Below are 15,190 nucleotides of genomic sequence, written 5' to 3'. Positions count from 1 at the left end.
CTCCAAACACCGCCTCTTTCTTTCTTGGATTATTAATTTCTTTTAAATAATTTTTTTAAATTTCTTTTTTTATTGATTATTATATATTAATAAATATTATTTTTAATATATAATATTTATGTATTAATTGATATTATTTTATTTGATTATTAATTTCTTTTAAATAATTCTTTTTTATTTCCTTTTTATGGATTAATTTGTTTATTGGATTATTATATATTAATAAATATTACTTATAAATATATAGTATTTATATATTAATAAATATTACTTTATTAGATTATTAATTTTTTTAGTTAATTTTTCTATTCATTTTTATTGGATTAATTCTTTTTTTTGGACAACACCACCATCATCCTAATATATTTAAAAAAAAAATTATTCATCCAACCACTATTGGACATAAACCGTGTCAAGAATCACATGTTGAGTTATAAAAAAACAAAAATGACTAGAAAAGAATAAGAACGTAACATCAACTTGAAAAATAATAAATTAAAAACAACTTAATCGACATTATATTTGGATTTTTAAATGATTATTGTGTAATTTTAATTTTGTTGACAATGTATATGTTTTATAATTATTCAGCAACTTCATCCATCACAGTATAGAACGTTAGGGTAATATTATTATTTTTCATCATTCAGCACAGTAAATCAAATTTACAATAAAAAAAACATGGTTTCTTTCTTAATCAAAAAACTTTCCCATACAACACTTTCGCAGACAACTCTTTCCGGACAAAAACTATCAAATGGGAGCTAAGTCTTAGTAATTTATATGGACTTAATAGTTGAAGGTTGAGACTTGAGATATATGATTTAATAACAAACACAAACTTCTCATAAGAGATCAAGAGACTATTGATGTAATAAACTTTTGCTTGAAGGAAATTCATATTCCAGTTTACACATTGAATTTTTTTGTAATTTACACTAATTTTTTATATAATTTTTCTAACAGTGGTTTTAGTTTGATTTAATTTTACATATTATATACATACAATAATATATTTTTATTTTAATTATCGCAATAGAAGTCTATCAGTTGATATACATAATTTCATAAACTGAAATAGAATGCAAAATCACATGCAATTTTCAATCCGACAAATTACGTAGGAATAAAATCAAATATATTTCTTTTTTTCTATTTACCGTTTCTTTCAGCGCAGAGGCTAATATAAAGTCGATTCATTGCACAATTAAACTTGAAACAACTGCTAAACATTTTTTGTCCACAAGTAGCATAGATCGATCAAAATATATTAAGAGAATATAGTTCAAAAGCTTGAAAATACCACAAAATATTTAACAAAAAAAAATTGCTGCAGGGACTTTGACAGCAACCCATGACCAAATATCATCCCTTGATAAACTCAGCACCAGGAGATCCATTCTTCTCCCCGAACATCACCACCTTCAAGAAAATCATATATAATTAACATATTATAAAATAAAAATTAATAAAGAAACACAAAATGTCATTAGAAATAAGAAACAATTACATTCTACAATTGTTCTCCATGAGTTTCCATCTTCTGCAACCGATTTATTACATCTTCATTCGTGACATTGCAAAGTGCTTTTTTTTCTACAACAGGAATCACACAAGTTCTCACAAAATCATCACAAATTTGATTACTCAAATACGACTTCACAGTCTCCTTTGCAGATACACATCTTTCAACTGATGGGGTTGCAACAGGCAAAACCAAAGCTAGCTTTAATAACCGATAGACCAAAGGAAACGTAAGATGTTTCCTTGTTTCCACTATCATTTTAGCAAGGTCAGATATACCATTCAAGTTAGCAAATCTTTCATCATGTTGCACATTATCAATGTACAAATCAAGTTGAAGCTTAAGAGTCACCCTTTCCTCACATGTAAAATCATACGGATACATCTCGGCTAATCTCATTAGCTTTGATGTGTCAAAGTCACAAAACGATTCACATGGATTCAATGCGGAAATACAAGTAAGCAATTCACAACTTGCATCATTGAAACAATCATGAAGCGCTTGAATTTGCATGTCCACAACTATGTTAAAACAATTGAACTCATAATGTTGCCGAAGGGTGATATTTATCTTTTGTCTTCGGATGACATAATCTTCCTCCATATTCAACATTTCCATATCATGTTTTTCAAAAAAAGAAGATATCTCCTTCAAAAGTAAATCGAACCCATCAGCTCTAAACTCTTGCAGCTTTCGAATAGTTGATTTCACCAATGAAATTGTATTCAAGATATCTTGATCTTTTTTCTCAAGAGCTTGTGACAATGGATCTATGATCCCCAAAATATTCAACATCAAGTGCAAATAAAACATAAAATCGAACGAGTCGATATATGCTAGAAGACTATATGCTTGATATCGACTATGATTATTTCTCCCTTCCACTTCAATATATTCAAGCACATCAAAAACATATGAAAACAAATCAACCAAACGCGAAAGTGTTGTGTAATGAGAACCCCCGCATGCATCAACAACTTTTAAAATAGGAAAATCTTCATCCAACTCACTTTCGATTTCAATTTCTTTATACCCTATGGCTTCATGCAATTTCTCTTTTTGGCTTTCTCTTTCTAAATTTTTTCGACTACAAGAAGCACCAACCACTTCCTTCATAATGGGTATCTTGTCAAATAAAACTCCAGAACCATAGTGTTCTTGTGCAACTGCTACAACAACTAACTGAAGTTGGTATGCAAAACAATGAACATAATACACAGAGTCATTTTCTTTCATTATTAAAGCTTTCAAATCTCTAAACACATTACGCATATTGCTTGCTCCATCATAACCTACGCCTCTGACCTTTTTCAAACTCAATCCATATTCGGCAAATAAAGATTCAATGGCGGAATTAAGAAATAAAGCAGATGTCTCCTCCATATGAATAAGACCAATGAATCTTTCTTTTACAATTCCACATGTAACATATCGTAAAACCACAGACATTAGTTTCTCGTTAGACATGTCACTATAATCATCAACTATCAAGGTAAACACATCATCACCAATTTCTTCAAGAATGGGTTTGAGTATTTCTTGGGCATAACAAGTAACAATATCTTTTTGCATACTTAGAGTCTCCACTCGATTACTCTCTTCAGGATTTTGCAATGACGCTTCACGAACATTTTCACATGTATCTCGGATAAGTTTTACTGTTTCCAAGAACATTCCACTTTGAAAAGGCATTTCGGACTCATCAGCCACATGAAAAGGTATTTCACATTTCAACAAATATCTAGCAGCTGAAATTGAAACCTTTAATAGAAGTAGAGGATCGTTCTTTAAATCATCAGCATTGGCTAAAGATTGATCTTGACTCATTAGATCTTCACATTCATCGCCATCACTATCAGATTCGGATATGGATAATTTTCTTTTCAGAAATCTTTCCATTCTTTCTAACAAAATAATAAAACAATTAGCTAGTAAATATTAACTAATGATATTTTAGCACTGGTTTGTCCAACAAACTATAACTTATATTAAAATCGTTGAAATTAATAAACCCTAACAATTAGAATTTGATTTTCGATAAACCCTAATAAAATATTAACTACGTATAACATTAACAACAACAAATCGATATTCAGCTAACACAAACAAGATATTATATATTAACAATATACAAGTCAATTTTCAACTAACAGTTAACAATAACAAATTAATTTTCAAGAATCTGTAACAATCAACAGGTAAGGATAAATAAATCGGATTTTTTTTTTAAAACCACACATTGTAGTCAATAAAAAACGGTTATAAATAAACTGAAGTTAGGAAAAGTTACAAACCTTACCCTAGAACTTCTTCGACTGCTTGAAACGAAACCGTTTACCTTTGTCACTGTTTTGACTGCCGTTGACAATGTTGATCGAAGAACGGATATGAGTATATGAAATTGTTTTAAGAATGGTTTTTTTTATTCATAAGGAGAAGGTACTGCCGGCGAGTAGATATGGGTTACGCACGGCGAAGGAGAGGCGGTGGCAGATCAAAGATACTTGGGGGGTTGTGGCTGCTATTTATATTTTTCAGTTTTGGAGTTTTGGTTGGAGACATGGGGCACCAAAAACAGGCGTCTAAATGGAAAACGATTTGTTTTCCAAATTAATAAAAAAAACAATAGTCTGCTCATATTCTCCAACTTAATCATAAACCTTAAATTCTTCTGAATTAATGGAAACTAGAAAAGAACCTGTGGCTACGTCGTTTTTGGGGTAAGAGTAAATTACACGAATGGTCCCTGTAGTTTGGGTAATTTGTTCGTTTGGTTCCTAACTTATTTTTAACTCGGATGATCCTTAATGTTTATTTTTGTTGTGCGTTTGGTCTCTGTCTTACCTCAAAAGACTATTGTGCCCTTTTTGGTTTATTTTTTTAATTAATTTTCTTATTTATATACTTGTTTTTTATATATTAAAAAAAATTAATAGACCCCACATATATGTATTTTCTCGCCCTAAACCTGAAACCACATTTGACAAATTTAAGTTGGGTCCCACCAGTCACCATCTCATCTCTCATCCTCCTCAACTTCTATTTCATTTCCATCTTTAGTAACAATGTGACATCAACATCTTCACCATCTCTTTTTTTCGGTCCTTCAACTCCAACGAACCAACACTACAACCCATTGTCTCTTCATTGAATTTTCCACCACCACAACCCAATCAAAGGGTTGTGCTATTCGTTCGCCGGAGTTGAAGAACCGAAAAAATAAGGGTTGGTGAAGACGTCGATGTCACTAAAGATGGAAAAAAAATAGAAGTTGAGGATGATGAGAGATAGGATGGTGACAGGTGGGACCCATCTGAAGTTTCTCAAATGTGGTTTCAGGTTTAGGGTGAAGAGACACAGATATGTGGGGTTCATAATTTTTTTTAAATATATAAAAAATAAATACATAAATAAGAAAAAGTTAATTAAAAAATAAGTTAAAAGGGCAGAATAGTCTTTTGAGGCAAAACAGAGACCAAACGCACAACAAAAATAAACAGTAAGGATCATCCGAATTAAAAAAAAAAAAAAAAAAAAAAGTTAGGGACGAAACACACAAATTACCCAAACCATAGAGACCATTTGTGTAACTTACTCTTACCTTTTCGGTTTGTTTACATTTGGGTAACTATCTTTTCTTGTACACATCTATCTAGGTAACAAACTTTTTGAAAGTGTTCACATATGACATGTTATGACCGAATGTAAGTTGCTGCAGCTGCAGCTGGTCATAATGGTAATATGTAAACACTTTCAAAAAGTTTGTTAGTTAAATGTGTACAAAAAAAAAAGATAGTTATCCAGATGTGAAAAAACTGAAAAGTTAATTACTTTAATAAGGTGTTGTTTGTTTTTCTTAAAAAACCTCTTCAAAACTCTTATTGCTGCGCGGCGTAGCACACGCGCAGCACTTTTTGTCCCGCAGCAGTTTGTTTTTCGGAAGTCTTCAGGGCTTAAAACCTCTGTCCGTGTGCTTCTTGGGGAAGCACTTGTTATACCTCTTCCCACCTCTTCTCACCCCTTCAAACCTAAACTAAAAAAATCCAACCCCAAAAAACCATCGGTGTTTTTTTTTTCCAAATATTAAACGTGTTTAATATTACATTTCTCCATGAAGTATATTTAAATTTACATTTATGGTCCTTTAGTTATATATTAAATTCTATTTTCATCCCTTTAACATTTAATACATTAAATTTATATCTCTTTAATTCTTTTCTCCCATTTAATTTAGATAAGTTAATTAATTTTAATGTTGTTTTTAAATAAGTGTCTAGAATTTCATTTTTTTATTTTCTATTTAAATAAGTGTCTATTATTTAGTTTATTTTAATTTTTTAATGTCTGCAGCAGTCTGCAGATGTTAATAAAAACAAACACGCTTCTTATTACAGTCTGCAGCCGTTTGGTCCACCTCTTCTGCTACAGAGGTTTGCAGAGGTGGTCCGCAGACTTTTTGAATTTTTGCTTCGAAAAAACAAACAGCACCTAAGTCTATTTCCCCCAAATTAATCATAAATATTTTTGAGTTTTTTTCTTTTTACTAGAAAACCTATTTTGGAATGTTTGAATTGAAAAAAAAATCAAAATTTGATGATAGTCAGAAAGATTTAAATACTAAAAATTCAACGTCTTTAGAAAGATTTAAATATGAATATTTTTGTGAATATAAACTTCTATTTTTTACCAAATGCTATTTTGTAATATATATATATATATATATATATATATATATATATATATATATATATATTTCTTACATATTATAACATCAAAAGTTTAAAACCATAACCAATATTTTAGAAAATACCTCATTACTCTAGCACCTAAAATACTTAATTTTTAATATAAAAAAGGTATGTAAGTTAGAGAGATAGATAGAAACAAGGTTGTCAAGATCAAAATTTTACTTAAGGTCGTTCTACGTTATTCGAAATCGTGATCGTAAGATCAGATGAGGATCGAAAGATTCTACCAAAATGAATTTATATTGAAATTTTCTCACAATATAGTGGGTGTGAAGTATACATTACAACTTGATGTTCGTTAAGACTTCGATAGTGGAATCAAATTTAACTTCTTAAGCATAAACCATATTTTTGTTGTTAAAAAAATGTAAAAATTAAGAAAAGAATAACTTAATTAGAAAAAAAAGGTTCGTTTTGATCATGTACAACTAAAGACATAAGATCGCAAATGAATTATTATGAGTGTATTCTGCTTAATTCAGGATGAATTGATGAAATGGTGACGCTTTACAAAACTTTTTGCAACTTGCGATGCTCGATTTAAAGTTAAATATACAAAATTTTGATACCCAACTATATCATAAAACTATATCATAAAACTAAAGTGGTGAGATTGGGATCGCAGTGTGATCAGAATCGTTTTTCACTTGTAGAATCTTAAAATCGTAATATCTTAATATCAAAATCGAGATTTTAACAACCTTGGATAGAAAGCACGGAATAGAGAAGAGATGCTCGTTATGGGTTGTGAGCCGGCTAATGTCTGTCCATGCCACATAAGCTTGACAGTGGCGGACACAAAAACGTACAACAACAACAGTAGTTGCACCATTTTTTCCGAGCAAATATGATAATAAAAAAATTAAAAACATGAGTGCATTAAAACTAACAAACTAATAGTTTTAGAACTTACATTTTAAATTTGACATCTATGTGTACATTTATTTTGAAAGCGATACATTACATATTTGATCTTCACTTTTTATAAGGGCTTCTTTTTTAATATAACAAACCATGACATCGTTCATCATCACCTATTTTGTCATGCACGTCCGTCTTCAAAAGCTTCATTGTTGAAAACATCTTTCGACTGTTGCGGTCGCGATGAGTAAAAACAAAACCGAGTTTAACAACCTATAAACCATATGATAAGAACGGTGTTTCCCATGTTTGTGGCCGTAATCGGTAAAACCAAAACCAACTGTAAGATTTAAAGATGATATATCCTTCGCTTGCATAACTTCAATGAATATTTCCTTCATAATTTCAAAGTTGTCTGACAAATCTCACAACTATGGTCATTTGTTTCTAGATTCATTAACCAATAAAACAAACACATCCTTACCATTTTTTTTTGTGAATACTTAAATTATCTCTTTTGAAAAACATTCAACAATTTGTTTTGAGTCATTGTACATGTCACTTGATTATTTTGAGGAACATTCTCTAAAGTAACATTGTTTTTCAATAACTTAAAGAAAAACCCTTTATTAAGATAGTCACTTTACTCATCATGACCACTAAAACGGTAAACAATTTTTCAATATAAATTTACAGCACCAGATTGAAGCGATTGAAGCATGTAACCGAAGTTTATAGTCACTCTCCTAAATTTTGGTTTGATTTAGAAAGATACACTAATAGACTGTTTTTCTTTCATTAGAAATTCATAAATTTCCCTTTCTTTGTAGTGAAAACTATCAATACCACCCATATAAGTTTTCAATGCTTTCTATTTTTAATTTCAAGTATCAAAACCTTGTGTAACAAATGAATTTCTCCTTCTTTGTTTTCCTACCATCTCTCCACACACATAGAAAAATAAACAATATGTTTTTTTTTCTTTTTTATGTTATACTCTAACCAATCAAAGTCATCAAACTAGCTAAAAACAAAATTGTCTTTCTTTTGTACCTATTTTCTTTGATAGAAATGTATGACCCTTTGGTTGACAAGGTCCTTGAAACAAATATGTCATTATTTATTATCTTTGATTTAGATTGTAAGTTCTAATCTTTGGTCTATCCCTCGAGTCTTTTGGAAGATCCTTCAAATCAACACTTGTAATTGGAGTAGATGTAGGTTGTGGACTTTGTGGATTAACATTAGAAACCGAAGGGAATGATTGATTGGAGCATGTTCTTTTATAGGATCCTTCAAAATTGATTCACTTAAGCATGGTCTTTGGAGGATCCTTCAACAATTGATTCATTGGTGTTAGGCCTTCTAAAAAGACTCAATTTTACCCTAACAATTCATATCAAGTAAGCAATGCAACAACTCAACAACATAACAAACAATCAATGGAAACAAGTCTAACAAAAAGTCACCAACAAATCTCAAGCAATACAAATACTAATTCCACCTAAATAATAAGTAATTTCAACAAAAAAAAACAACTAATTTCATAAACCTAAAATATCAATACTTACTTGTTTCATTGTAGGGTTTGAAGAGAGCCACTCAAAAACGATTTTATTGGTAGTTTATGCTCACAATCGAATTTATTGGAAGAAAAATTATGACATTTCGATGGTTTGGAGCTTGTTTGGAATCGATTGTAACTTCACGACTTCACATTGTTTTTTTAATGTTCGTTGTTCAGCACAACAACAAACATCGATCACTTTTTTTTTAATAAATGTCGATTGGTTTAAGGAATGGGAAAATACCACAAATAGATAAAAAAATGAGGATGAATTTCTAAATTTAGTCATAAAATTTGATTTTTCCAGCTATAGACATACATTCCGCGGAATGGAACTTGAGTTTTTTTTTTTTTTTTTTTTCACATCGATTCTTCGGGGTTTATATTAATTCCCCAACTAATTATTTTCAAGTAAAGATTATAATAGTATGATAAACTTTTCTTAAAAATAATTAATTTGAGAAATGAATATAAATCCCAAAGAATCGATGTGAAAAAAAACCACTAGAGATCCATTCCTCGGAGCTACCTCCGCGGAATGAGTTCATTCCTCGGAGGTAGCTCCCCGAAATGGATCTTTAGTGTTTTTTTTAATACATTAATTTATTTACGATTTTGCCATTCCGCGGAGCTACAGTAGATTCCGCGGAGCTACCTCCGCGGAATACATGTCTATATCCGGAAAAGTCCATTTTTATGTTTATTTTTTGAAAACACCCCATTGTTTAACTATTTACGATATTTTCCCTTAAGGAATTCACAAATCTCAATCAACTAACTTTGGGCTTTGTGAGTTTGGACTATTATCTTATTTAGGACACTAATTTGGGCTTTATGAATTTGGTCTATTATTTTATCAATTTGGTATATATATATATATATATATATATATATATATATATATATATATATATATATATATATATATATAGTTTTGGGATAATATTTGTTGCATCATGTTATTCTTTTTTGACTTGTAAACTAGTAGTTGCAGTTATCTTTTTATAGTGCTTATACTTTAATAGAAAAATATTTTTTATACTAACAAGCTGAAATCGAATAATGATATGGGACCCCAGAAATCACTCAAATCCGCCCCTGCATGACAGAAGGGAGGATGTTGGTCCATAGATTGTACCCAATATACCATCGAACTTATTGTTTGTGTTCACCATAACCATTTTGACCGACTATCACATATTATAGCCGGTCAAAGAGTTATAGTGAACACAAATAACAAGTTTGATTGTATATTGGGTACAAAAAAAAAAAGGAAAATGAACAAATGAGAACAAACTCAATAGTTGGTTACTCTCCTGAGTCATTTTCCCTTTACTATTTACAAAAAATCTTGCATCATCTCCTGCTCATATTAATGACTTTATGAGATTCTTCTTGCTTCTCTTCAAAACATAACCCATGAAAGAATATTATTCATACATGTATAACTTTGTAATGCACTTGATTATTTATTAGGAGAATCTTGATTAAGCAGGTGCATTTCATGCTATATTTACATTTCCAATCAAATGATTTATCGTATCATGGATTATGGACAAGTCTACAAATGAGTGGAATCCCAAATGCTGTGATTTTTGAGTTTACTTGGCTTTAAGATTGAATTTATGGGATAAGATACAACATCAATATGTACAAGATCATGCATCTTTTGCAGACACATCACCATAATATACCCCGAGGTAAATGTTTATGCTGATAAAGATACCTCTCATATACAGTCATATCCTTTTGCAGAGAGTTGTTGAGAGCTAACCATAGTAAACATAGCATAGATCATGTTTTAACAAAGCTACCCATCCGAAACGCTCTTCATGTACGTTATGGCCTAAGAAGGTTGTAGTCTTTGATACTTCTGCAACTTTAATTTGATTTAACTTTTTGAGAAAATGACTCAGAAGAGTAACCAAGTGTTGATTTGTTCTCATTTAGTCCTTTTTTATTCAATATATCATCAAACTTATTGTTTGTGTTCACCATAACTCTTTAACCGGCTATCACAGGTGATAGTGGGTCAAAATACGGTCAAAAGGGTTATAGTGAACACATACAACAAGTTCAATGGTATAATGAATACAAAAAAAAAATGACCAAATGAGAACAAACTCAACAGTTGGTTACCTCCATAGTCATCTTCCCTCAATCATTATAGTAATTCATGAGCGGATCCAAATTTTGTTTCCAAAAATGAGTTTACCATTCCATAAATTTATGAACTACAATTATATTTTTAATTTTTTATATTTACTTTTTGGCATTGCTCCTTTAACCAACAGTTTTTTATAGTTACTTTTTTTATATCGTTATTACTTATTTTTTAATACATGATTTTTTGTCTTTGATATTTTTATTGGGGCGGTTCCACTATTGTGCCCATAGTGGCACCGACAACTCTGTTTTATTCGGACGCAGTGTAAAACTTTTTGAATTTTTCGTTTTTTCTACTGTTATGCTACTATGTAAAAAAATATATTATTGACAACACTACTATGAAATCCTACATACACCCCTGTATTTTTACGCCATCAATTCTATTATTTTCAAAAGAGGTTAACACATTAATTATGTCAAACCAAATTGTTAATTACATATTGCAGATAATGATTTTGCATACCCCAACTCAGTAACGAATTTGACAACTCATTAATAAAATTGACCCATTTGCATAATTTGTAACGTTCTCTCGGAACTTTACAAAATCCAAAATAAAATCATTATGATCTTCCCTCCGAAGAAATACATTTATGGATTTGGGTACTTATAATAGAAGATTATAAGTATATGTGTACATTCATCATCTACCTAGTTGTAAACAAGAATCACAATTTTTAATATTTAAATTATGAGCATTTAAATAGATAACAATCTCATTTATTTTTGCAGCCAATAACACGGATACATTTTTTTTGAACGGCAGATGCATTGAATAATGACCTATGCTTGATCCATTTGTACACCACCAACCGAATATCATTTGATGCTTCAAAAGGAGAACATATCTTTCTATTGAACACCAAAACATTGTGGGCCTTCTAAATCACCCAGATCAAACAGTAAAATAAGGCAAATCTAAGTTTTTTCCTTTTCTTCATTTGAAATGAAGCTTTCAACATATAGAGCAACTCCAATATGCTTTTGGGAATTAAATGCACTTCACCACTCCATGTCATAAACCAATTCCAAATGACAACTGAGAACTACCATTCGAAAAAAATATGTTTAACATCCTCTTTCTCACCTTTACAAAAAGGACACACATTAGAAATTAAGCTAATACCTCTCTTCACAAGATCAACATCCACTGGAAGCCTATTTATTGGGAGCTTATCCATACACAACATTTTTTTTCTATACACAACAATTAGTGCTTTAAAATGTTGTATTGTACAACTATATAATGCATGAATTGTTGTGTATGGCAAAAAACTGTTGTGTACGAATCACTTCCCCTATTTATTAATAATCTCCAAACCAAACAATTAGCTTTAATAGGTACCCAACTTACCCATTTAAAACCATGAACGCAACTGTCAACCTCCAAGTTATCCACCATTATAAATCTTAACGAGCTAACTGAAAACAAATCTGACACATCCGCCTTCCAAAGCCATCTGTGTGAAGCAGTGGATAAATGGTTACCCTTTAATGTCGAAATTAAACCTTTCAACTCTTCGGTATCCATGCCTTTACGAGGCAGCCTCTTCTAATTCCCCTAAAAAATAGCCTCATCAACTTCCGTTAACTTCTCTGAGAACATGCAATTTTTGTTTGTCTCAAGCATGTATAATTTCATAAACGACTCTTTATGTAACATCCTGTTTCGAGGAGCTTTTTATTTCGGGATTGTGGGCAACAAATGGATCAAGTAAAGGTCGGTCTTCAATGGAATAGGGTTTAGACCCTATTAGATGTGGATAAAAGCGGCATTACGGGAAAGGTGATGTTTCAGACTTCTTGCATGAAATATGGATTCTTATTCAGGAAGTTTTTAGTCCAAGATATCCAGATAATATTGTGGGGCTATTCAATACCTATCCGTGGATATAAAGATCGTCGCAAACGGAGTTGGAACGAAGAAGTTATGACCGCTTGAAGTTAGGATGATTTTGGGTTAAGTCACATACATTGGGCTTACAAGGAAGTACGTTGGGTTTACTAGAGCATCCTTGAGTACGTTGGGCATACCAGGAGTACGTTGGGTGTACGTGGTCAATGCCCAAACCTTATTTTCATGGTTTAATCCTAATGTAATCTCCTTAACTTCCCCAAACCCATTCCATTCTCAACCTCCACCTCTCCAACACCTTCCCTTGAAACCCTAACCCTAGTTTGAGCCCTACGAGAAAAAATAAGGTATTTTTATGTGCTTTGGAGTGTTCTTGGTGCATCTTAGAGAAGAAGGAGCTCATTGGGGGAAGTGTTGGTTGCATTGGAGCTTGTAGATCCAGACTTTGTTCACCTTGATCTTTCTTCTAGAGGTATAAAGATTGAATCTTGATGATGCATTTATTAGATCTAGCTAGCTTTGGATGTTATGAGATTGTGGTCATTTTAGTGCATAAAATTTAGATCTTGAAAGTTTGTGACCTGGTTATGGATAAAGTTGGAAACTTTATCCATTTAAACATCATTTTAATTTAGACCTAAAAGGTGGAGACTTGGACTTAATGGATTAAGTTGATAAAGATGCATTTTTGGATCCCTTTGAGACTTACAGACTTGATCTTGGTTTTTTGGACAATTCAAATAAAGTTGGAAACTTTATCCATTATGGAGCTATTAGGAAGCTTAAAAATGTAGTCATGATTGTTAGTTTCCTTCCATGCATGATCTAGGTTATATTGATGGGTTAAGTAGTTAGAGTTTTTGTGTTTGGGCACTTAATTGCCATGCAAGACCATAAAGTTGGAAACTTAATGGTTAAGAACGTTATTTTAAGGCTAGATCTGGAATATGGGCAAAAGAGCTTAAGGATCAAGGTCTTAATAAGAAGAAAAAGACCCCATCGTGTATGTTTGTAACACCCTGTTCTGAATCACTAGCCCTGATGGTATGCGGATGATTTAGGCATTCAAAGTTAGTTTTGGAGCCAAGGGTATTTTCGTAAATTGTCAGCTCGAGCTTTTATGGAAGTTGGATGTTTGTTTGGGATATTATTGTTGGATTAGTGTCTAAGTCCATAACTATTTTGGTATGTACTTGACCCGATGGTGCATGGTCCTTTTGGGTAGCCTCTATCCTCTCTCCTCTTCATCCTCTTGCTTATGGTGTCTGTGAACCATTAGAGGAGTGACACTTGTGACTCTAAGCCTTCCAAAGTCACTTCAAGGAGATTTGGGATTGTTATTGCTACATAACAATCAAGGTAACATTATAAACCTATTCTCATGTTAATATGATTATTTGTATGCTAGAATTAGGGTTTCTTTATGTGTTCATAATGTTGTGTATCTAATAGTGAAAACATAGATCCAATTCTAGGGTTGCATGCACACATAGGATTGTTTGTACAATTCCCATCAGTGGTATTAGAACCTTTGGTTAACTTGTTTTCAATTAGTATTATACAATTGTATGAACTTGACATATTAGGGTTTATAGCCAATAAACCCTAGGAGGCTAGAAATTTTGAGATTAGGGTTTCTATACCCTAATTTGCGAAAATTTGAAAGGGTTTCAAATCCTTTACTTAAGCCTCAAGATTTCGAAATCTAGGGTTTGAAAAACCCCATGATTTTCGAAATTAGCCTCCTCCCCAAGATAAGATCCTAAATTTTAGGGATTTGGATTATCCCATATCTTGTAATTATCCTCTAGTTGTTATATATGGTAATTATAGATTTTGCATTATCCTAACCATAATTTCGAAATCTAGAGAGATAATTAAGGGATTAGGATATCTTAAATGTATAAATGGTAATTATCCTCATGATTTAGATAATCCCTTATGATTTAATAATTAAATTAATAGTCTAATTCAAGATAATTATTAAATCAAGAGTTTTAATATTTAAAATATTAATTTATATGGCATAAATTCGAAAATTTTAAGAGAGATTAAAACTAAATTGTTTTGAAAAGTTTCAAAACTTGCCCTCAAGTTTTGGAATTTAAAAGTTGATTAAAAGTTTAATTAGGATGTTAAATTCTAAAACCCTAGTATTGTTTTGAAAAGTTCAAATCACACCATATGGTTTTATTAATTAATTAAGGTGTATAATTAAAAGATGTTTAATAAATCCATAAAAGTTTAGGTTTACAATTTAATTGAATTAAAAGTATAATTGTTAAATTAGACCACCTAGTATTTTGAAAGTATAAAATACACCCTATACTATATATAACATTAAAAGTCTAACATTATATATATATATATATATATATATATATATATATATATATATATATATATATGTATGAGTAAAAGTCAGTCTTACCGTTAGTAGGCCTCATTCACGAAGCTGGTCTATA

At 31.1% G+C, this 15,190-nt stretch overlaps 1 protein-coding gene across 1 annotated transcript; it reads right to left on the bottom strand.

The window, feature by feature from the left end:
• Positions 1-1,198: 1,198 nt before the first annotated feature.
• Positions 1,199-3,424, bottom strand: LOC145051712 (uncharacterized). Its single transcript, XM_078999552.1, has 2 exons — positions 1,511-3,424; positions 1,199-1,422 (listed from the first exon to the last, which is right to left on the bottom strand). The coding sequence occupies exon 1, from the start codon at positions 3,422-3,424 to the stop codon at positions 1,514-1,516; it is 1,911 nt and encodes a 636-aa protein (XP_078855678.1). The 3' UTR covers positions 1,199-1,422; positions 1,511-1,513.
• Positions 3,425-15,190: the final 11,766 nt, after the last annotated feature.

This window comes from Lactuca serriola, chromosome 5 (assembly GCF_051521515.1).
Source record: "Lactuca serriola cultivar US96UC23 chromosome 5, Lser_US96UC23_V15, whole genome shotgun sequence".
Taxonomy (NCBI): Eukaryota; Viridiplantae; Streptophyta; class Magnoliopsida; order Asterales; family Asteraceae; genus Lactuca; species Lactuca serriola.
The sequence above is the reverse complement of the archived record's forward strand: the minus strand, read 5'-3'. Positions and strand labels throughout refer to the sequence as shown.